A 24,063-nucleotide genomic window follows, 5' to 3' on the forward strand; every position below is an offset into this window, starting at 1 on the left:
GCCTAGCTAACTGGAATCTTTTCAGGAAATTAATAACTGATGAACTGACTCAGGAAAAAGAAACTACAGAACTGACTACGAAAAAAGAATTAGACAATATGGCCGAAAAACTATCGGAAGCTATACGAAAGGGAATGGAAAAAGCCATCCCAATAAAAAAAAAGAGACCAGAAGGTGCTCCCAAATTAGACGAGGCTACGAAATGGCTAATTAAAGAACGAAATTTCTATAGGCGAAAATATTTCCGAGTCGGTACACACTTCTATAAATTAAAAGTAAAAGAATTAAACAGACAAATCAAAATAGCCATACAGCAAAGCAGAGAGGTCTACTGGCAAGAACAATTGGAGTCAATCAGCGTAGAGGATGGATCAGTCTGGAAACTAGCAAGGCGATTGAAGAAAATCCCTCCAGCTGATCCAAATATAAAGACCGGAGAAAAAATCATCTGTGACGCCAAAGGTAAATCTAACCACATGGCAGATTACCTAGAAAAAACTTTTCAGCCAAACAAAGCGAGCATGAAAACACCAATAGTACCCATAAGTTACGGTCCAGACGAAATAAACGAATTACCAGAGATAACAATGGACATGATAGTCGAGGTAATAAAAAATCTGAAAAAAAGAAAATCGCCTGGTGACGATAAAATCACGAATGAAGCCATTAAACAAATTCCAATTACCGCGGGCAAATTCCTGAGGAATATCGCCAATGCATCAATCAGACTAGGCCACTATCCCGGAAATTGGAAACACTCTATCATAAGGTGTCTTCCAAAGAAGGGAGGGAAAACGATCAGTGAGAAAGATTTCAGGCCTATCTCACTGACTTCGAACCTTGGAAAAGTGCTAGAGAGGCTCATTGCACCACTATTATTAAGACATGCTAATGAAAACAACATAATACCGCCAGAGCAGTTCGGGTTTCGTGAGAAACACTCAACAACCCATCAAATCCACAGAGTGGTAGACTTCATCAGCGACTCCTTTAGCAAAAAAGAATGGACAATAGGAATATTCCTTGACTTGAACAAAGCATTTGACAAAGTATGGCACGATGGAATTCTACAAAAAATGGATAACTGGAAATACCCTGAATGGTCAAAAAAATGGATTAAACCATATTTGGATGATAGAAAATTCAAAATTAAATGGGACTCGGAACTGAGTAATGAAAGGGTAGTGAAAGCAGGAGTACCACAGGGATCGGTCCTTGGCCCACTTCTGTTTAACATATTTACGGCGGATTTCCCGATAGATGATGACAATAGGCAAATTTTGACAGCACTATACGCAGACGATGCAGCGATAATTGCGAAAGGTAAAAACTTAAAAAAGGCCCGTGAAAGAGCCCAAAATATGCTCGACTCCATAATTACATGGTACTCCAAATGGAGAATGACGGTCAACCCGAGTAAAACGAAAGCCATAATTTTTAAAAGGCCGTATATAAAATCCTCAAAAATACCATGTATAAGAATACGAGAACAACATATTGAGTGGAATGTGGAAGCCACTTACTTAGGGGTAACAATCGATAACTGTCTTAATTTTAACAAACATGTAAAAAAGATAACGGGCAACGCGTACGCGAGCCGAGCAGGCTTAGCGCCAATTCTCCAAAACAGGGCTACGCCTCCAAGCATTAAAAATCATATTTATAAGGCAGTAATTCGTCCAACTCTTACCTATGCAGCCCCAGCATGGATGGGCCTATTAAGTAAGGGATGTTACCGAAAATTGGAAATAACAGAGAGGAACATACTACGATCCATTCATAGAACTAAACCACGGGTTAAAATAAAAGATATGTATACCCAGATTGGAATGAATGAAGAACTGGACAAAATAGTAAAAACATCATGCGAGATCTATTATGATCAATTAAAAGAAAACAGCAGCACGGCATTAGCTTATACAAAAATTGACAAAGGATCAAAAACTGACAAACAAAAGAGACCGCATAATATTTTAAAATAGACGACTACCAATATTCAGGTACAATAACAGTGGGTTAAACAAGTCATCAAAAAGGGACATAGAGCAAAAGCCGATAAAAGGCATCCTCTGCAATAAAGCCGTGAAAGCGGTATGACACGCGTTCTTTTCATCCTTGACCTGAGGACGCCAGCAGGATAGCTGGCGAAACTGTTGTACATTTAAACGACATACGCGGACGCAGCCCGAAAAATGTGGAAATCACCTACTCATCGCCGCGGAAACCTTCGAACGAACATATAGAAGTAATGACTGCTGGAGCTGTTGTGGTGAGGGGTGCGAGAGAAAGGGAAGGGGGCCAGGAGAAGGGGAGAACGGGAGGCGAAGGAGGGGTGAGGGTGGGCTTCCACAAAGTAACAATTTTAGGCCACTCCCATCAGTGAACGACATTGAGGCCCGGATGCTGATAGGCCATACAGATGTAAATGAATGCCATTTCAAGTGTTTTTAATTGTATAGGGTTATCGGATGTGGGAAGGGAGGCCAGGACGGAAACATTGTAGCACAGGTTGAAAGGGGTATTATGATGGGAAGCATGTTTAGGGATGGGGAGACCCGCGGACGGGGAGGAGGGATTGCACGAGGCGCGGTGGTTATTAATCCTAATGTTAAGTGGTGTGGAACATTGGCCTATGTAAAATGACGGGCAGAGTTTACAGGTAAGAAGATAAACTACATTCTTGGAAGTGCAAGAGGAATAGGGGAAGGGCGGGAGAGAGTTAAATGGTGGGATGGAGTGTGGTGGAGTGGTGAAAATAGGGCAGGTTTTGCATCTTGCTCGATGACATGGAGTGGGTATGGCTCTGGGGGTGTGAGGGGATTTTGAGAGCGGCCTGGTGGATTTGAGGATATCTGCTAGGTTGGCGGGACGTTTGAAGGTGACAGAGGGGCATTTGGGAAGAAGGTTGGAGGAAGTGTTGTGATTTTTGAGGATGGGGAATAGGTCTTTGAGGATGAATTTGAGAGACTAAATGCCTGGGAAGTAGGTAGTACAGATTGAGAGAGGCTGGGAGTCATATATATATATATATATATATATATATATATATATATATATATATATATATATATATATATATATATATGATGTAGAAGTACTCACGGTAGCAATATAAAATTTGGTCGGCACAATAGAAAACAAAAATGAAATAGATAACACGTAAAAGGACACTCAAATTTCAGAAAGGTTAAGCTTTCGGCCTTCTCTGAGGCCTTCTTTAGGTCAGACTCAGTCTCAGAGTCTGAGGTCGTGTTAAAAAACTATTTTATGTGGAAAAACCAAGTGTCTTCTTTCATCAATCAGCACTATTACCTAAAAACGGTGATGTGAAAATTTCTTTGACAAGATAGCAGAGAACTATTACTCAAAGCGCCGCCTCGCTCACAGGAGTGCGAGTGGAGACTTGAAGAAGGAACATGTGCGATGAATGAATACATTGAAGCCTTGATGCAAAAACGTGACTTGTTTCAGATTGAATTGCACACTCTACCTATTTCTCGAAGTATTCAAACTTATGCGAGTCACTACACCGCGTCGGGGACCTCGCACGCGGAGGTCGGTCTGAAAGGGAAATGGGTAAGACGGTTGAAACCTATTTCATGAACATGGAAGAGAATACGGGAGGAACGGAGACCCTTGCGAGCTCAGACTCCGACCCCTTCCCGCCACCTCCTCCATTCTATTTCCCTCATCCCACCCGCTTCTCTCTCTCTCTCTCTCTCTCTCTCTCTCTCTTTCCCTTTCCTTTGAAGGGAGAGAAGTAATTGATGCGCGAGCCTGGCTCACGATGAGAAGGGGGAGAAGAGGTTGAGAGAGAGAGAGTTGAGAGAGGTGAGAGGCGGGACCCGAAAGGGAAGGAAAAGTAGGGTTCTGACTTTAATTCGGCGCCCGTTGGTGCGTCTCAGCCGGGGCGAATAGATGGAGGGGGATGCCGCGAGGGGGTGCGGTGTGCGGTTCCCGCCTGTTGGCTCCTCCTCCTCCCGAATAATCGGGAACGGGAGTGAGTGTGTGTGTGTCGGCGAAGGGGTGGATAGCAAGGGGTCGGAGAATGATGCAGCTACCTCTGTGTGAGTGAGAGAGAGAGAGGACGGGTTCGGGAGGAGACGACGGGTTCGGATTCGGGAGGAGGCGACGAGAGGTGGGGGAGGTGATGGGGTGGGTGGCGGGGTCGGGGAGAGGATCGGGAGCCACACGCAAAGAGGTCTCAAGGTCTAGCGATCGAAGCGTGGCACCCTTTGGAAGCACCACGGCGATGACGGCGGTGATGAGAACTCCCCCGATCAAAGTTAACTTTGGCGAGTGATCAATTCATCTGCGTTGTGATCACATATCAACTATCGTTCATTGATTCATGTTATACAGATCAGTACGACGTGTTTTTGAACAAGTTTTACTATCCTATTAATCTTTCGTGTCGAAAATTATGGCCCATTTTATTTTTACATTTTGATTTGTGGGGAAAAAACATGAGAAAAACCTCGCTTATTATCTGACTAATATATTATAAACCGAATTCCAGCATCATTTATTTACATTTGGACCGTTAAATTTTACCTTTAGTAAATATTAATAAAGGCAGTGAGTACTGAGAATGCAGTGGCATGCAAAACATATATACTTCGGTGGCTGAATCTGGTCGATATTTTGTGTACCACTTTTCGATCCCTACCCATCCCTCGCTGACTGAGATTTCTTATACTGATTAAGCAAGGAATAGGTTTTCAGTCTAACTCGTGCATATTTGGCATTTTTTTAGTTCCTACCTTAATAAACTGAAAATTATCCCGAATCTGGGGTCTCCTAGGAATTCACGGAGTGAGAAATTGGCATGAGGAATTTGACGAAGGTGAATACAAAAGTTGGAAAATTGTCACCAATACAGGTCTTCATTCAATTATTAGAACATAATATTCTAAATTATCTGATTTATCTAAGATATCTCTAAACGAATATTCATTTTTGAGCGTGTTTAAGAAATATAATAAGGTACGATACACTTGATTGTAAGGGAAAGGCTGGATTTTTACCAGTAAACGAGTAAAATAAGTACGAGTACTTTTTACTCTTATTTTAAAACGTACTTATTTTTAAACTAATTTAATTATACACTCAGATTGCCAGCCGCAGATCTATGACATTATACGGCTGGGTAAAATACAAAATATATAAATAATAATATAATATATAAATAAATAAAAATAAAAATATGATATATATAATATATAAATAAAATACAAAAATGTTTTTCAAAAATTCGCGAAAAGGGAAGTACTTTTTATTCTGCATTAGAACTTTGAAATAATGAGTGGATGTGGCGAGAGTCCTTCTCGTAAACTATCGTCACATTCGTTTTTCAAGTTTCTCCATGTGGGCCTTATTTTATAGAAGTATTTATGCTAAAGGTAATTATGGAAGAAATAGGTGCTGTGAACATGATAGGGCATTAGATAAAAAATCGCTGAAATTCCTAATAAAGAATTTGCATTTTTTTTTCAGGCGATTTCAGATTTACACTCTGAGTTTTAAACGAGTACTATTTTTAGACAGTCATTCAATTTTTCGTCAAAGTCACTTAAAAGTGGCCCTTATTGGACACTTTCGTCAACGATCTTTTGAAAGTACTAAAAATTCAATCCGTGTTTACTCGTAGGACAAAATATTCTTGATGACATAATCGCATCAGCAATGACGGAACTAATGATTTTTAATATTTTTGCGTCATTTTTAAGGTTAATTATGATCAAAATACCGTCATGAAATCTAACGACTATAAATTAAAACGGAGTTTAGATGTCAGAAGGCGTTGGAATAAATTGCCGTAACCCCGATGGTTGAGCAAAAGATTTTAATCGAGAAAATTCGGCAAAGATTGAATTACAGCAAATAATTGAACTATGAGAAGGAAAATGCTGGAGTGAGGACAGAGAAGGAAAAGGGCACTGGTTAAAGAACTGGAACTAGTTTGTTTTAGCCTTGATATTTTTTATCTTGCCAAGGTTCAAAGCGATCAGATTTCCACCCGGTAGGGGAAATAAAATGCGTTAATTTTTTCCAGAGCCATATGAAATTGCTTAAGGAATTAATATGAATAATTTCACTAGCTAATATAATTGATGAAATGATCATCATTCAAATGGCCGTCTTATGGTTTACCATGAATTCATTTTTCCTCTCAAATTAGTGATGAATATTTTATTTTGGGCTTTCAAAGAAGACGTATGAATCAGGAATTATAAATGAAATAATAAATGATTTCTTATTTAAGTTCATATTAGCGTTCAGGTAAAAGGTTTAAGTATCGTGATTCCAAGGATTGGGGAGTTTTTTGAGACTTAAGTCAACTCAAGCTCTTTTAAGTTTCCAATAGCCGGCCAAATGCTCAAGCCTTTGGTGATTTTAAGAAAAAAATCTGATTCTTAGCTCCGCGGAAGCTCTCAGTTTCATTGGAAAAAAAACCTCGTATAAAAGACCTCCTTCCGAGAATTTACAAGACCGTCAAGAATTAAATATGGTGGGAAAACCGGTAAATATTCGGAAAGTTAAATTTTGCAGGGGCTTAAGTATTTTGCTCGACTTACATCCTAATCGTCGGAAAGTTTTCTCTCGGCATCTGTTTCGATGGGAATATTAGAAGGAACAGCGAAGAGAGAAGTATTAAAAGTGTAGAATCTGAGAATGGAGGAAAGACAAAGAGGGGTTGGAACGGAAGTCGCAAGAAGTTTGGATAATGGAAAACTACAGTGGATGTGAGACCAGTGGAAGAGGGAGGGGGAAAAAGTTGGCGGCTTGAAAGATTGAAGTGGTGAGGAAGGAGGGATACATCTGTATTCTATCCGTCAACCATTTACCCCATGACGGCGATTGAGTGAAAAAACCCATTCCTACATCATAAACGTCACGAAGAATCTGACCTCATGAAATGATAACGAACTCCTTGACCAATCGGCTGTGAAGAGTTTTCCATCGGTATCGTTACCATATGATAGTGTGGAATGATTTTCAATCCTAATGAAACGTAAAGCAGACTAGCTTGAATAAAAATCCGTTTTATTGACGCTCTCAAATCAATGATCGCTACAGCTCTTTGATCTTTGATATATTTCCACGTGGCCCTCTAAGCAATTCATTTTACTTTGAGCACAGTAGACACTGCACTTCTTCTTCCATAGTCTCCGAGTATCACGTGTCACTAATTCGCCAAATGCTGTGAAATCACGGGCCCTGTTTGAGCCACTTACAGTATTCACCTGGACGATATTTAGTGCTCTACTTAAAGAGGTCTCGTAGGAATTTCATCTGTTTTCCCCTAGTTTCCAAGTTGCTCCAGTAAAGTCTGACCTGGAGAAAGTTGTAAATTATTAGTTTTTTCTAATTTTAATCATATAGAGATTATGCTCTTCGGAATCACCTGTAATTCATTTATTCTGAGGCACAGGTCGGGGAAAAGGAGAATTTTCTTCTTCCGAAAGATGAAATATTTGATGAATCGTTTGAGACTAAAGAGACGGAAACGGTTTATCTTTTGTCACAGGTCTTCGCATAGGAAAATATATTTGCTATTTGAAACCTATCAAAAAACTTTGCGAGCCCAAGGGGGTAGAATGTTTTCACTAATCTCTGCAAGAGAATTTTCCCCACATGAACGAACATTTTTATAAGTTGCTCCAATACATTACTAAAGAGTGGAAGCTGGCCTGAGGCACTAATCATAAATGGGAAAAATACCATGTCCCAAGTTCCAAATTCATGTTTCATTTTTGCTTGCAATTTATATTTGTGATTGCTTTAAAACGCCACGTTGAGAAATACGAGATTGATTGTTGCATAAACGTATTTTTTGCCTTTCCAACAGTGACGGGTAATAACTGTCCCTAGGGTACCTATTATCCTTTGTTTATGTTGAATATTTTAGAATGTGGTGTACAGACACTGTACAGATACTGTACAGTATCTGTACACCACTACATTTGGGTGAATGCATTTTTTTCTCTAACATCACCACCCTATCTAAGAAGGTAATCCAAGGAGTGTAATCAAATGCCAACCTCAAAATAATCCGAAAAAGTGGCTAATAGCTTCCTAATTTGAAAAACATGTTTCCTGTTTGTTAAATCATACATTGGCTATAGATTCAATCACAAAAGATGGTGTAATCAATTTAGGGGAACTCGCTTTCGGATTAAATAAAATAATTCAAAAAAATAGTGTTAATTGTCACTTTAAAAAGGTTTAAGCTTTTCTTTATCAGATTTTGAGCATCTTTTTTTGAATTGATGACAAAATATTATGGGAAAGATTAAAATAGAAATATCCTTCCTCTAAAATACCTGCTGATCTGGGACACCTAATTCCTCGTGATAAGTTTAGAAGGAATTGTTTTTCTTTGAACCCATTGGAGGGTTTTATTTCATGCAGTGGATGCTAAAATCTTGATAATAACAGGTCTGGAGAATTTTACCAATACGATCTGATTTCTATCAATAGTATGGGCTATAATAAAGGTTTTTATCAGGAAATCATTTAATTATACGATTTAACGTGATTGATAGTGAGTGCGTGCTAATATATTTTCAATAAAATGTCCAATAGTGCGATTTTTAAGATATTAATGGAAATAATTTAATTAGAATGGTATTCCTGAACAGTACTTGAGCAATAGATCGATTACACATGCCAGGCAGATAGATATTCTTATGGAATCTCGTAAATTCTGTTATGAGGAAAAATAAAATAAAACTGGCAATTGCGCTTGGAGATATTTAATACCAACTAGCGTTGACGCTTATCCTCATCTTCCTCTACGTACTGATAATTTATGCCAGATTCGGAGTTTATAACCATTGAACACTTTAAGTGAGCGATGCTGACGAATTTTCGAAAAAAATGCCAGTTTTACTCTGGGCAACTCTTTTCTTTATGGCTATTAATGTGAGTAACAATCGTACATTATAATTCTTTATTTCTATGCTCTTATCTCTCCTTTTGCACTTCAGATTATACGTGTTATTAGCTATTATATAAATTATCATAAAGAATAATACTTATGCAGACGTTTTCCATAAAATCTGCATTTTTCATTCAAACAACCTGGCAATTTTTCGCATGAAATTGAGCAATTTTGCATGGCACTCAAAGGGCGAAGGGAATGTTGGATTATACATGTAATATTTGATGAGGAAGCTTTATGGCTAATAAAATAGGAAATTCAATGTGTTATTCAATGAACGCGAAAAGATGTGAAAGCGTTATCTGGTTATTATTGAAACATTTGCTATTCACTTCTCACCAGTGCAAACACAGGAAAAAAGACTAGTATTTTATTGATATACTTGACAGCCGTTCCTACGTTAGCGGAAAGCATAAGCCTGCGGAAATTGTTTAGATATTTCGCAAAAACCGGACCCTGATGTGTTAAAAATTCCAGGTTGTTTGCGAAATGAGCAAATGACCTTCTACTACCTTGCAAATTTTGTCACCTCTTATTCCATTTTCAATTTTTTTTAATGAAATAGAAAATATCATTATATCCCATAATGCATACATACACTTAAATTACTCATTCTTTAGCTCTGTGTACTTCATAATTCCCTTGATTTTACCCAAAATATCTATTCTATTCGTTCCTCCACTTCGTTTTCCAAACATTCTCCCCTCTATACTCTTCAACAGTCCACAGTCTCTCAGTATCTCTTGCATTCACTTGTTTCGCCTAGTTCGAATCTCTTTCAGTAGCCGTCCCCCTTTATCTGCCATGCCTACGACTGCAGGATACTTTCTCTCCAATTTGAAACGAAAACTCCTCAACCTACTCCATAACGGTCTCTTTGGGGAAACACACCAGTACTACTGCCAACCCAACCTCATTTCCTCGTCCGACTCGCGACGACAGTCCTGCCCGCATAAGTGGTTCACTGCCGCTCTATATCTCACCATACGCCTCACGGTCATTTGTTCATTTACCCTGCCACTTGGAAGGTTATTCTAAATGCCCTTCACTGCTTGTAAACATCAGGGACTGGCGTGAATATTGGCAGCACGTACCTAAATTTAAGCGTCAAATATGGCCGTAATAAATAAATACAAGATGTAAAATTATTTTTTTTGTTCAAAATGAAATGTTTTAACTGCATCTCACTTGAGACGTTAAAACTAATTTTTCTCACATCGTATTATAAACGACTCAATAATTTCTTCTTTTTATTCCTTTCGCAATGATAGTCATTAACCAATTTTTTCTCTGAATGCAAGTTGCTTGAATTAACAAGAAACTTATTCCATATAAATAATGTCCCTGTCATTAAAAATATCAAGGAAGTAAAACCTTTCCTCAAATAACCTCAACTTTTCTTCCTTGACTTTTACTCCGTAATCCATCTGGAAATGCAAAACTGAGAGGATTTTAAATTGAAGACTTTTGTTGGCATCATTATGGCATATAACTGCCTTGGGTCTCTATAGACTTGTTAAGGAACTCCTTTAACCGTTGAAATAATTCTTGAAATACTTCCAATACTCTCTCCTTTGAGGTCTTATTCACGTGGGTATTCTTCTACATGCTTTGGATGGCATGAAATCGTTTGTCTTTTATCTTCCCTTTTAACCCCGGAAGGGGAAAAAGAACTAGAGCGCAGTCAAATATGGGGAGTCGGTAAATGAGCTGGCAATCCCAGTAGTCCTTTTTATGTTTTTAGCATTCGAGCGAGGATAATCTTACCCATTACATTGAAAGATCTTGCTTTCGTAAAAGCCTTCCTCTTTTCATCGACGTCTTAGCAAATCTTTTAATCTCGTCCAATGAGGTAGACTTAAAATCAAAGGAGATGCATATTTTTTGGCCTTCAAAAGAAGCATCACCTAATTATAGCATACCTTATACGCGTACTTCATATATTTCATATACGGAAAGCATATGACAGCAAAATCTTCTAAATATTTTGCACATACCAGACCCTGGTACCCTAAAGATTCTACGCTCTAAGAAAAAAGAGAAAATGACATTCTACTACCTTGCAAATAGAGTCACCTCTTATTTTATTTTCAATTTTTTATTTAATAGAATATAAAATATTCTTATACCCCAAGCTACATTTTTCAATTACCCATTCTTTAGCTCTGCATACTTCCTACCTCCCTAAATTCCATTCAAAGCGCCCATTCTTTTCCTCCCATCCCATCTATTTCCCAGAATTCTCCGCATCTATTACCGTCTTTAGCAATCCATAGCCTCTCAGTATCTCTCACAATCAATTATTCTACGTTCTTTGAATTTATATCAGCAAACGTCTCTCTTAGCTTGCTATGCCTAGGACTTCTTTGATATTTTCGTTTGTATCCATTTTATTTTTCCATTTTTCTTCTCACCCACGTCTTAAAGGCCTCCTGTCTACGTTTACCCTTAATTTCATCCAAAAATTATTCCAATTCATACAAAATTACGCTTCATTTTATGGTTTTCACTAGTCTTTTCTTAACGCCAATGGTAAAGGTGCCTGTCATTGATTCCTGCATCTGTGTAAACCCTATTTTATCACGCAATTCTTGTAATGCCCGGGACAGATAGGTGAACTGTTCTACCTGTTGTAGTTTATTTCCAGATCCTAAATGCAAACTAATCGTTCCTATTTCTTGAGAATCTCATTACCTTATTTTATTATGATTGATTTTAGTCCAATGTGCAAATTCTGCAAGGACAGCAACTAATTATGGTAACAATTTGGCTGACTGACCAACCAACGCTTGACCATCAGCTATTCCAATTTGAATTGAATACCTATTTTTAAAAAAACCCTCAAAAATGTTTTGTAACTTCATTTGGAGTTGCAATAATACGTCCCCTTTGATTCGATCGGGGATTTAAGGGCAAATGCATGACTTTCAGATAATATTCGAAAAAAATGCAGCATTAGTTTGCATAGAAATTCCATTCTACATCCTCCGCAGATTTTGACGTACTTTTTCAACAGGTGATGAGCACCTTATGATGGAATAATTCGTCGAAACACATGCAGGAGAAATAAAATTAAATATCTCGAAGCTTATTATTCTTACGTATGGAGATGTTCCATAGACTATAGTTGGCATATTTTTTCCAGAGTAGATATTATTCCTTGGCATTTTGACTTACGTAAAATGGTAAGAGATCAATTTGCGTATTAGACCAGAGGTTTCTCTGATTACCTATTAGGGACCAGAGTAAGGAGAATAAAATGAAGGAAGGAATATGAGGAGGGAAATCCGACCCTCTGAGAAACGAAATACGCATCCTTCCTCATTTAATGCCATTATCGTGATTCTTACCCAAATCCATAATGATGGCCAGAAATCATGAAGGCCATTCAGGTATTCAGAGAATTCTTTCAGTAGGATTATTCAGGTTATAAAAATATTCGATGGAAAGCCCTGAGCTGGATATTATTTCTTCATAATGAAGGAATTTGGGACATTTACATTGAAAATATAACTTCTTAAAGGTTCATAGTAACTTAAAATTGTGTTATATAAATAAGGAATAATTATAAATTCTATATTTAGGTAACATTTCGCAACTGATTGCGTTCACTTGAGATTTTTCTCAGTTGTAAATTACCGCGGACATTGTACGGAGAAACGATAACGGATTTTCATCTGAATCATTCTAAAATTGGTTTAGATTTAAAAAGCAATGTACTCGGGGAATAACCGAGGTCGGAATTAAAGAGAAAGCTGGTTAATTACAAGCGTTGGTAATTGCCAGCGTGAGACAATGCCACAAACTGAGAATGTGTTTCCATTGTCCTGCATACTTCTCGCAATTTACGTGAATGAGAATTTGCGCCGGCAATGTAAAATGGGTGAGGGTCATGTTCCCATTTCTTTAGCCAGAATTCACTACAACACCATCATTATTTTCCAAAAGCAGGGTTACTGAAAGATGTTTAATTCTCTAGCTGAGCCATACGTAAGAGTGGCAAATAATGTGCTTTACGTTGGAGTAGAAAAATATCGTTAAAAAGCACACGAAAGCATACGTCTATTTAAATTACGATACCGGGTTATCAAAATAAGGAGAATATTTTTTCAACGAAAAAATAATTGTCAGAAAACTAAATTGTGTAATTCATGAATAATTAATATTTTGATGACTTTATATCTTTTTAAAGCATTAAAATTTACGCTTGTGTGCATTCCTAACTATGGAGAGATAAATTAAAATCTTAAACTTAAATGTTGCCATTTGTTTTTTTCTACCTTCTTGCTCTATCTAACTGGTAAGCTCCAAATAGATCTGATTTTAACCTCAGATATTCATTCATTCCTTTTCTCGCATAAATTTAATCATCACAAAACCGCCGACGTGGAAATAATATCTGAACGATTTTCTCTCCTTTTATTCTATGACTATTTTTTATATCTGTGTCTGTTTTTTCATCAACTTAAAATAACTTATTAAAAATATATTTTAAATTTGACAAAGACAATGACAAGAAAACTCATCAAATGAGCGGTCGTCCTTGGGGAGGCGGTAATTAGCTTGTGATAAATCGTGATACAGGGTCCCAGAGAATTTAATTACGGAGATTAAGGTGTAATGTTGTTGGAGGTGAACATGAAAGCTTCTTAAATAATCACTTCATACCACAATATGAAGTTTATTGCGACATGGTATTGACGTTACTTCGTCATTTCCGGGTGAATAATATACAAAAGTTCCAACTTATATGCAGTTTACTCAAAAAAAGGGGATATGTAAGGTGTTGGGGAAAACTGGAAAGATTAAGATTTTATTATAAAATCTGGATTATATTATAAAGTCGGGAAAGATTGAGGGAATGGTTCAACAAGGAACACCAGCATAGTATAGCATTTTGGTCATTTAGCTATGCACTTAGAATGTTACACGCTCATAATTGAACATGGTCGCCTGGTGACTAGTGCTCGCAAGAGTATTTATTTGCTTGCATCAATCTTGATAAATAGCTTAAAATATTCTCTACACACAATTATACTCTCGATATTCTGGCAGGTCGCCTAGTGAGGACGTTAGGCAAGGGGTCGGTCGGTTTCGTAGGATTACGATCCCCGTTATGATTATAGGGCACGCTCGCTTGTGTACGAGAATTCGAGGGATCGGCAGGGAGTTATGTAATGACGCGTGAAATGTTCGCGTGAGGGTCGCAGTCGAAGTCTCCTTTCCCTCCCGAGAACCAAAATAATGACGAAATCATTGAACGCACCAAGGCCCGGAAGGAAAGACACTTTTCCTTCGTAGGCATTCACGGTCACTTGATTTGAATGGGGGGCGCAGTGCTTCCGTCGAGGGACGCATAGGGAGTGACTGAAGAAGTGGGAGGAGGCCTAAGGGATAGATGTGGTCTCCCTGGATGAGGGTTTCACTCCAGCGGAAGTGAAGGGAAAGCGTGTTCGAAGCGAAATGGAAAGGCTGGGCATAATGGAGGAAACGGGAATGGGGAAGATTTTATTACAGTTATCCTGTAAAGGGAATATTGCCTACCCCGCTTACTCCTCGACATTTTCGTGGTCCATTTGTCGCTTAATGCGTTACCTCAGGTGTTTACCACGAAACGCGCCATGAGCTGGGAAAATATTTTAACGTGCGCGTACACATTAAATTTTAATATAACTCTCTTCACTGTGCGGCAAGGCATCCTTTAGTTTGTGGAAAATGCGTGTAGCCGTACTGATTTTTTTCAAGGCATTTTCGAATTTCCCTTAATTGTTTTATCAGTTATTTTTTTTTTTGGAGCAGAATCAACCGCGATCAACTCTAGAAAGAACTGATCCATAAGTAAGTGTGTTTACCATGGGTATCGATTATAAAGAGATGTACCTCAGACCACTTGAGTTTACTTCTGAGGATGAGGGAATTATTAAAACTTTCCAGAGCGTCGGCTGGTTTTATCGTTCAATAAAAGAAAAAAATAAAATGCGGATATTATAAATTTTTACTCTTTCCCTCCTGGAGAAACTGTTATTTTCATGAAAAAATTCGATTTGTGGATTTGAGCAAACTTTTTTTGTGTCACTTTGAGCGTTTACGTGATTTTTTAAATTATGCGAATATTTGTGTGTTCATACACCTGTGGTTTATGAAAGATTTACTCTCGACGCGACAACTCTAAAACTATTCAAGAAAACAGCACGAAAATTTTATAATTATCATTAAACTTAAAATTTTATGAACCGGAATGATTTAGATCCATATTCACCAAACATAATTGACCATTTATGACAATTTTCAACGAATAAAAGTGGCAATGCCACAAAACTGCAACTGACATAGAGTGGAGAATCCGAGAACTATTTCTATGCATATGATAACAATTTTCGTGAAGCAGCTTTTTATTTTTCTCGTTGAAATATGCCAGCTTCATTAGCGTAGAACTTGAACCATTTTACAAATTAGAGGCTTTATTTTGTTATCATGATCACCATTTAACATATTTTACGTGAAAATGTCATGAGTAGTCGTTCATGCGTCATTTGGATTTTTAGTACTTCGCCCATATCAATGTGGGTACCATAGAAACACCATTATAAGCGCAAGACCATATTCTATAACAAGGCGAATGCCGAATCAATGCTGCCACCTTGGAAATGTGTTTTCCAAAAAATGCATATTTAAGAATCTATGTCTCATTTGCATAATACCCCGCAAACCGCCGCAAAGGCGTGCGTTAGGGGGGCGATAAGTTACTGGCTAAGAATAAAATTAGGTTGGAGATTATTTCGAGATAATTCTATGCCATACAATAAATTATGACCAGCTATTGATAATATCCTTGTGTAGCATCACAAAAAGAATACCCGTAAGGATGTACGTTACTTCTTCCAATTTACGGAGAAAGTAATGAGTCGACCGCATGATATTTTCAAGAATTAAGGCAACTAATGGTATTTAAGAGATAAAATGATACGGAAAAGATATAGACATGCATAGCACGATCATGATAGTTATTTAGTCTTGAATATGCGTTTGATTGATTTCTGCACGCTAAATTGTTTGAAATCTCTTGCGAAAGTTAAACTAAAACAGTAAGTATTTTCTTTAAAGTTTCCTAAGACGGATTGACTTGGAAGATCGGTGTTCCATCTAAGGATGTATTTACATAATGTATGTCTTAACATGATGTGGCAGGTGCTATTGTCGCGGTATGCCCTTGGCTAACTCATCTACATCTGCATAATGCCCCCCTAACCACCGCAAGGGCGTGAGGCGGGGGGTATTAGGTCGCCACCCGTAAAACAGAATAAAACCACATTCAAAACTAACAAATTCATGCCAATTAGGATCATTAATTACGAGGCATGAAAGCCTCATTAAAAAATACGCCAGAATAATAGGCGAATGGTTAAGGACTCAAGGCTGGATGCTGAAACCTCCTGGAAAACCCAAGCTGTGTGTGATGTTCAGGGTATAGAAATTTTCTGTCCCGCTGAGAGAAAGGATCTCTTGCCCTGCTACCCAGATGTGTAAATTTCACTCACTGCAGGGCTTTCATCAAAGTGATCTCTAACCCATCAAGCAAATTTAGGATTGACCATTATGTCAACACACTAAATGAGATTTTTAAAATTTTTTGTCCTTCTAATTTTGAAAATTTAGACCTGGCATATGGCTCAGTCTTTTCCGTCTGATCAGTTCCCGAGGTAACTGCACGATCAAGTACCGAACTCTGTGCATGTCTCTTGGATTTCAGGGAAAGTAAGTCTGGAGGGAAGGGGTATAAATGCTCTCCCGCGGCTGAAATGATTTCTTCCACTTCGGAGCCCCCTCTGCCAATGGGACGAAGTGTCAAATTCAAAACGCCAAGCATAACGGTGGAGTTTAATCTCCCCGATGCTCCCGTCTCCCCCGGACAATGGGATAGTCCATGTGAGGAGGGTTTCAAGGGAGCGGAAGGAGGATGTAGTCGGCGGCTCGGAGTGGAGGCGGGAGGGTGTGGAGCCGTGGCGCAAAAGGGGGCGGGGCGGGTGGAAATGGTGGGAAATTGGGCGTAAGAGTTTTGCTGCTGCAGTCAGTTTACCTTTGTGCCTTGAATCCACGATGTGAATCTCGCGATCCACGTTTCAGTCATTAAGACCGGCTAATTGCCGTTAAGAGCATTAGGGATAGAGACGTGCTCCCAAGTTGGGCTCTTAAGGACCCAAGTTCGATGCTCCCCCTCACACCCTCCCTCCGGCGATATCTTCCACTCAACTGAAGATCTCCTTCGGTGAGTTCGTGGCACAACTTGAGGGCTTACTAAATGCTGGGGTTACCTTTATGGGAGAACAGTGACCAACAAAAGATTCGAGCATTTTTAATACATTTTTCTGGAGTCTCGAGTTTTTTTTCGTCAGTGCCATCGTGATCGAGGTAGTCAATGAGTATTTTATTTATTGGTTTTAGTTTTCAATCAGCGTGAAATGTAGTTACAGGATGGAAGGAAATTAAGCAGGCGATAATAATATATGTTAGAGAGCTTAAATTTACTTCTACATAATGCCATGAAAGCCAACGGGAAGGTGTGTTGTAGGGGGTGAATCCATACCAGGCATAGACCGCGCACGAAGAGATAAGGGGTGTACCATTGATGAGATTACAAACTAAAACTACAGAAAACGATCCCGACATGCTAATTAACTTGCAACCACTTATCGGACTCAAGAAGAACGCACATGGTGCCATTACCATTTCAAGTAAAATCATACCACAAGAGTGATACAGATGTTTGTTATAAAATATAGCCTCGACTATTTTAGGTATTGACACAAATACATGTGTGTTCGTAGACATACAAACATACACAACCTGATGCATGCAAGCATAAACTGTGGGTATAGTTTTGCATGTATGTGTTGATTTTGCATGTGGTATTGATCCTTTTTACGGGTGGTGACCTAACATCCCCCGCCACACGCCCTTTCGGCGGCTATATATACACATACACACATGCATATTTACATACTTGCATGCACATTCAGTTTTGATAATTAGATAATTTTATATACAACATTGGTCGAAATAAGGAAGAAGACGAGTAAATTATTAGCTGTAAATTTGAAGTTAGGTTAATTCCAGTAGTCAATAATAAGACGTGTCGGATAAGAGGTTGGTGCCCACTCTTCTCAAATTCCTTAGTTTGCATTAAATATAAGATGCATCATGTTGTAGTACGTATCCACAGGCATATCAAATTTTCTTTTCTTTTTGAGAAATTAAAGATACATAGAATCATTAGTTTGAAAAATTATGGTAAATTTCGAATTTTTAACAAAAAAAAGGCATTTGAATGACAGACTCGCTGAAAATTGAAAGTTAATATTTGATTATGCACGAACCTTTTGATGTTGATTTTAATTTTTGAGAATAAACGATGCCTAATGAGAGCATTAGGACCAAATTAGAATAATGGTGGAAACATTCATTTTTATTGAGGGTCGAATAATCTTTAAGGGTCTAGTCTTAAATGTAGTATGCAATTTTGTACATACTAGTATTTGCACAGCATAAATGTGACTACATGCAAATATTTACCGGTGAAACGGTAGCGATAAGTTAATCAGAAAAATATATCTTTACGGAACCGATTACTCACGAAAACACCGACAACCTGTGTTACTGAAGCCGTTTTCCATCGTCATCACTCATCGATTCGAGGTTTTGTTGTCCGTAAATTTCCTTGATATCTTATCTCTTTATGACCTAATAATGTAAGACCTCCTTCTAATTCTTGGTAGTTTCTGCCTTTGAAAATCCTTCTGCCTTCTACTTCGAAGAGTTTTCTATCAAGTGTTCACCTTAAGTGTTCATAGAACGAAACGTTCAAGAAGGCTATCGGTTTTCGTAATGAACCCGTTTACTGTATTTACTTGAACAGCTGGAATACATTTTACTGGCTGGGGCCAGCTTATGTTGCTGTGGTATTTGTGACTAAAGACGCGGTGAATAATGAATATCGGTTTTCTTTCCAGCGAAAATGATTAGTGTGATACGTACGCCGTCTACCAAAAATACTTTGATGCTAATTTTATGCACATCGCTACTCTATTGGATATAAGAAATTATTTCGATTATAATGTGAAAAGAATGACATTGGATCTGTAGCAATAACGTCGTAGTTCAAGGGAAACCGAAGCAATAAGAATTAATTATCTTTTCCTAAGTGATCTATTCCGAGAAAAAAAGCTGAATTTAGCGAGGTGTAATATTGGGAACTAATTACCGGAGTCAATCCATAGGTCAACTGGATATGAATTTCCTTGACCTTATTACTCGTTAAGCGTGTGAGATTTTCACGTTGATGGTAAGAGCATCGTTTTCATCCCTAGTGCCAACATCGGTTTCCTTGAGGGCTCAGGGATCTGGAAAATCGCACCTGGAGATGTTCCGAACCATCACTCAAATTTAACCCGGTGCCTCCGGATGAGTGGCCGAATGGTTTACGCGCTAAGCTGCCTCTTCACAGCATCACGTAATTACTGAAAAAATGGCGCCGGAAACGATAAAAAAAATCCACCCACTGTATAATGTAAAGGTGGTGGTGTGGCCGAGGGGAGTTATAACGACATATTAATGCGGCTGGCGAGTTAGACTCTAGAATCGTGTCCGGGCCGGACTCGTTCGTAACAAGCTTCCCGGGGACGATAAGGGGAGGAGATCAGCCGGGGCGGCGATGATGATGTTTGTGTACATGGGTGGAGGAGTGGTAGGGTAGCCGGGGAAGGGTTGAAACCGATTCTAATGAAAGCGGGAGAGGGAAGAGATGGATGAGGAAGGGGAAATGAGAAGGCAGAGTGGGGTAGGATGGAACTGGGGAGAAGATGAACCGACCCACCATCCCATTCCCGGTCCTCGAGGGTGGCTGGGGCTTCTTTTTCCCAACAAACCTTCCCTTCTCCTCCTCCTCCACCCATCCAGGACGATGATAAGGATATTGGAGAGAGATGAGGGAATGAGATGTGGTGAGGAGAGATGAGAGGAGGAATAGTGTGTTGAGGGGTGCGGGGGACCTTGTGGGGAGCCACTATGGTGCTTCTATTTTTTTTTAATAGGACCGGGGTCGTTGGAATCGGATATGAGAGGGTAGGGGCGGGGTTTGGTTGGAGGGGTCTGGTGGTGATGAGGAGGAGGAGGCATTTCTCAGGCATTTATGCTCCCCTCTCCCCCTATGCTCCCCTCTCCCCATTTCCTACCTGCTTACGGCTTTCTCTCCTCCCAAACCCGTCCCATCGCACCCGCCAGCCAACAACTAATGGATTCAAAGGAGTAGAGGATGGGGGTAAGTCGTAGGGCTTCCAGCGGAACATCTCGGAATAGCGATTCGCTCATCCATATTATACTCGTTTTCGTGCCGACGCCGCCCTTCCCGTCGGAGAATCGCAAATGTGCCAAATAAATTCCGGGATCCATCCCATCCTCCTTTCCATCTCCATACATCCTCCTTTTAATTTCTCTCTCTCTCTCTCTCTCCATCTCTACCTCCATTCGACTCTTCCTTTGATGATTTTGTTCGTTTGGCGTTTACCCTGAGCCCTTAACCGATGTGCTTCGGGTGGCGTTTTTTTTCCTCTGAAAGTAAATGGTGTGCCGAGGTCGGAAATTAGAAATCGTTCGTTGTAGATATTTTTATCACAGTAAGGAATCCACTCGAAAAAAAGGGATGATTCAGCAATTTTGTTAACCCGCGGAAGAATTTTAATAAATGTGTGTTTAAGAAGTTGGAATGCGCAAAAGATGAAAGCAATGTAACGTTCGTCCGATGACATAATGGTATATGCCTTCGGGCGAGTTTTGAGAGAGGCGCTCTACACCGTTTATCAATGGACTTGTCGTTTATAAATCCTCCGTCGACTTACACCAGTCAATGAAAATTATGGATATTAGCGACTCTTAATATTGTATTTTAATTAATTCAATGTTGTCTTTAATAATATCTATATCTAAAAAAATTAAATATTTTTCGTTCATTTGAATAAATAAAAAACAAAATGTGCGTTGAAATAAAGGGATATTATCCGAGAAAGACGATGAAATCGAAATGTTTTGATATATTTTTAAGGGTAAAATTATCCTCAAAGTTTATTCGGATTAATTAGTTCCTATAAAAATGTGCGTCCGATAATTCCTCGAATCAAAATTTCATTTGGAAAGCTACGCAAACTGAAGTTTTTTTCCGCAAATAAATGAGAATGGCTACCCTGTAAGTATTGACTTAAGGTAAATGAGGCGATGGCTTGAGTGATCACTTTTTAGAGATAGTGGTTTTCTTTTTGGTTACGACAAAAATTGCCTGATGAAAACCGAACAAGGCTATGATTTTGCCTACTTTAGAACTGAAGGTCACATGAAGACACTTGATTTTTTATAAACTCTCCAGTAATGTATTCATGGAAAGTTCTTCCCTCTCAAACAACTTGTTGCGTTTCTTTGCATTCTCTTCAACGGATCGCTAGATACCTTAAGAGTTCTGAAGTTTATGCTAAGATTGTTTGAATATGCGCATTAATTGTCCAGTTCCTTTAGGACGTATGATACTTAAAAAAAATAATGAATTAAAAAGGGTCTCAGATTTATTTCATATTGTCTCATTTACCTGACCATCGGTTCAGATAAAATATTTCTCTCTATTTGCAAGGTATATTTTTCAAAGAGTAAACAAAATCACCACATTATAGTGAATTCCTAATTTCGTACCCGTTTTCTTATGAGTGGATAGAAAATTTAAATGAATGTACAATTAATTAGATTTTAAATTTTGTTAATATTATGATAATGCTATACTAATAATAATGCTAAAATATTATTAATATAATAGTATTAAAAGGGGCCCAGTCCAGGCCCACTAGATAAAGTATTCGATTATTGAGACTAGGGCTTGAGTTCGACTCCCGGTATTGTCTACCCATTTACCTTCACTCAATAGGCCATTTTTTCGGGTAACAGATCTTTCTCCGAAAAAAGATAGCCCTGGGTACAGAACTGGGTACCCTACCCCCAAAGTATAAGTTTCGCTCGGTATAAATTGGACTCAGTTAAGCTTAGTATTCTACCCTCACCTATCAAAACAACCTTGGGTTGGTGTAACATCGAAGTTTATACTTGTATTAGGTAAGTGATCACAATTAAAACATAAATAATAAGTACCTGAATTTATAACTGCATTTTCTTTCCCGTGTCTTAGTGAATCTTTTTTAATGTATTTATAATAAAGGAAAAAAACAAATTGCTATTAACAAAACAATCCCTGTATTTAAATATAAATAAAATCTTCGTGACATTGCATGCGAACAATGCAGCTCAACTTTGCATAAATGAAGGTAATAAATCGCTCTTCGCTATTTAATTCCACAATCGTCAATAATTTTTCTCGATATTTTCATTTTTTTAAATAGAAATTTGTTTCATCCAGAGAGCGTTTGCTTGAATTTTCGTTAGTACTAGTTTTTTTGTAAATTGCTCCGAAATTTTCCTCTCCATCTGCTTAGTAATTCTGCACTTTCCATATTCATTGAAACACTCGATGATGAATAAAACGCTATCCCAATAATGCTCAGATTGTCACGCAAAACTACAATGCCGATATTAATGCACAGGAAAAAGTGCTCAGTGACTTAAAAGTTTACATACCTACAATTGATAAGGTATATGATGCACTGTTTTTGAACATAATTGAGCGTTGTAAACGCAACATCTATCCGATGAGCTACATCGAAGTAAGACATCGCGTAAGTAAGCAAGTATTCGAAGAGCTACATCTTATTCAGACTGAGTTTAAAACCTTCCGTGGTCCCAAACGAAATTTGATTAATTTTGCTACGAATATCATTTTAGCATCAGGTAAGCCTTCAACTGATGGTGACATAAGTACATCAAATATCTTTGTGAATGTAACGATACTTATTTGATATCAAGAAAAAAATTGATTTTGACTTATATTTATGGAAATGATATCCTAGAAAACGCCCCATGACATATGTTCCTAAATGTTTTGGAAAGGTCTTCATGTTAAGCCTCGCACGGGCAATTGCTCCTCGCCCGTCCTGCAGAATGTCATCAGGCATCTTCCTTCTTTTGTCTCCCAACAGGTATGTGCAGAAGTCTACCAAGTCGCCGGTCGACATGCGTGTGGGGATCCACACGGGTGCCGTACTGGCAGGGGTCCTCGGTCAGCGGCAGTGGCAGTTTGACGTCTACTCCAAGGACGTGGAGCTGGCCAATCGCATGGAGAGCAGCGGACTCCCCGGGTAAGGGATCGTTAATCATCCTTCTCTCTCTCCCCTACCACTCTGGCCACTTATCCCTCACTGCTCTCCACCCTCTTTCTCCCACACCTCCTCCTTTCCGACCTATTTTCTCGCAGAGGGAACAAGGGACACCCCCTCCCCTTTTCACGCCTTGCCCCCTTTGTTTCCTAGGTCGTTATGTCAGTTTTACACCACGTCGACCACGCATAGCCACTAATTTTGCAGTGGAGACGATGGAATCATTTCACATTAGTTACGCGATGATCGTGTTTCGCCGAGCGTGTGTCGGCTGTTTTCTTTTCCTTCACCTATTAGGAAGGACTGTAACTTCACCGGTTTGCTTTCAATACTCGCAGAAGGTTCAATCTTCCATCGTGTATAGACGTTGTAAAATAACATAAAGAAGCTCAAATACGATATGTAAATACTTTGATCCATATCGTGATTATTAAATAAACAGAGCATCAATTGAGAGTACTGGAAAAATAAAGTAAACCTTATCCATTTGGCATGGATTCCTCATAATAATATTATTTTAAACATACAAATGTAACTAATATTTAAAAGATTGAAATTCCTGACCCTTAACGCAGTACTACCCTGATATTTTATGTACGTATATATTATATTCTTTAATTTGAATAGAAATTAAATTCTCTGTTTTATTTAAATAAAGTTGTAGTCTCCATCAGATTGTGAAATTGACAAGTATACCTTAGTGAAATATTTTTTCTTTCTCGAATCTTTCATTTGAGCATTTCAGCTGCCTGGTGTTGAATCACCCGCTGTCACACAACCTACCGACCAAGAGTAAGAACTTGTTTAAACATTTAAAAA

The 24,063-nt window shown here is 38.6% G+C and overlaps 1 protein-coding gene across 1 annotated transcript in view; it reads left to right on the top strand.

Annotated features, from left to right (window-relative positions):
- The window catches only part of Ac3 (Adenylate cyclase 3), a 535,594-nt gene that overhangs the window by 386,380 nt on the left and 125,151 nt on the right, over positions 1-24,063 (top strand). The window contains exon 6 of the mRNA XM_071598030.1: positions 23,068-23,226. Coding sequence (XP_071454131.1) covers positions 23,068-23,226 — 159 coding nt within the window. The remainder of the gene's footprint in view (positions 1-23,067; positions 23,227-24,063) is intronic.

Source organism: Hetaerina americana, unplaced genomic scaffold (genome assembly GCF_022747635.1).
Source record: "Hetaerina americana unplaced genomic scaffold, ioHetAmer1.1.p SCAF_9, whole genome shotgun sequence".
NCBI lineage: Eukaryota > Metazoa > Arthropoda > Insecta > Odonata > Calopterygidae > Hetaerina > Hetaerina americana.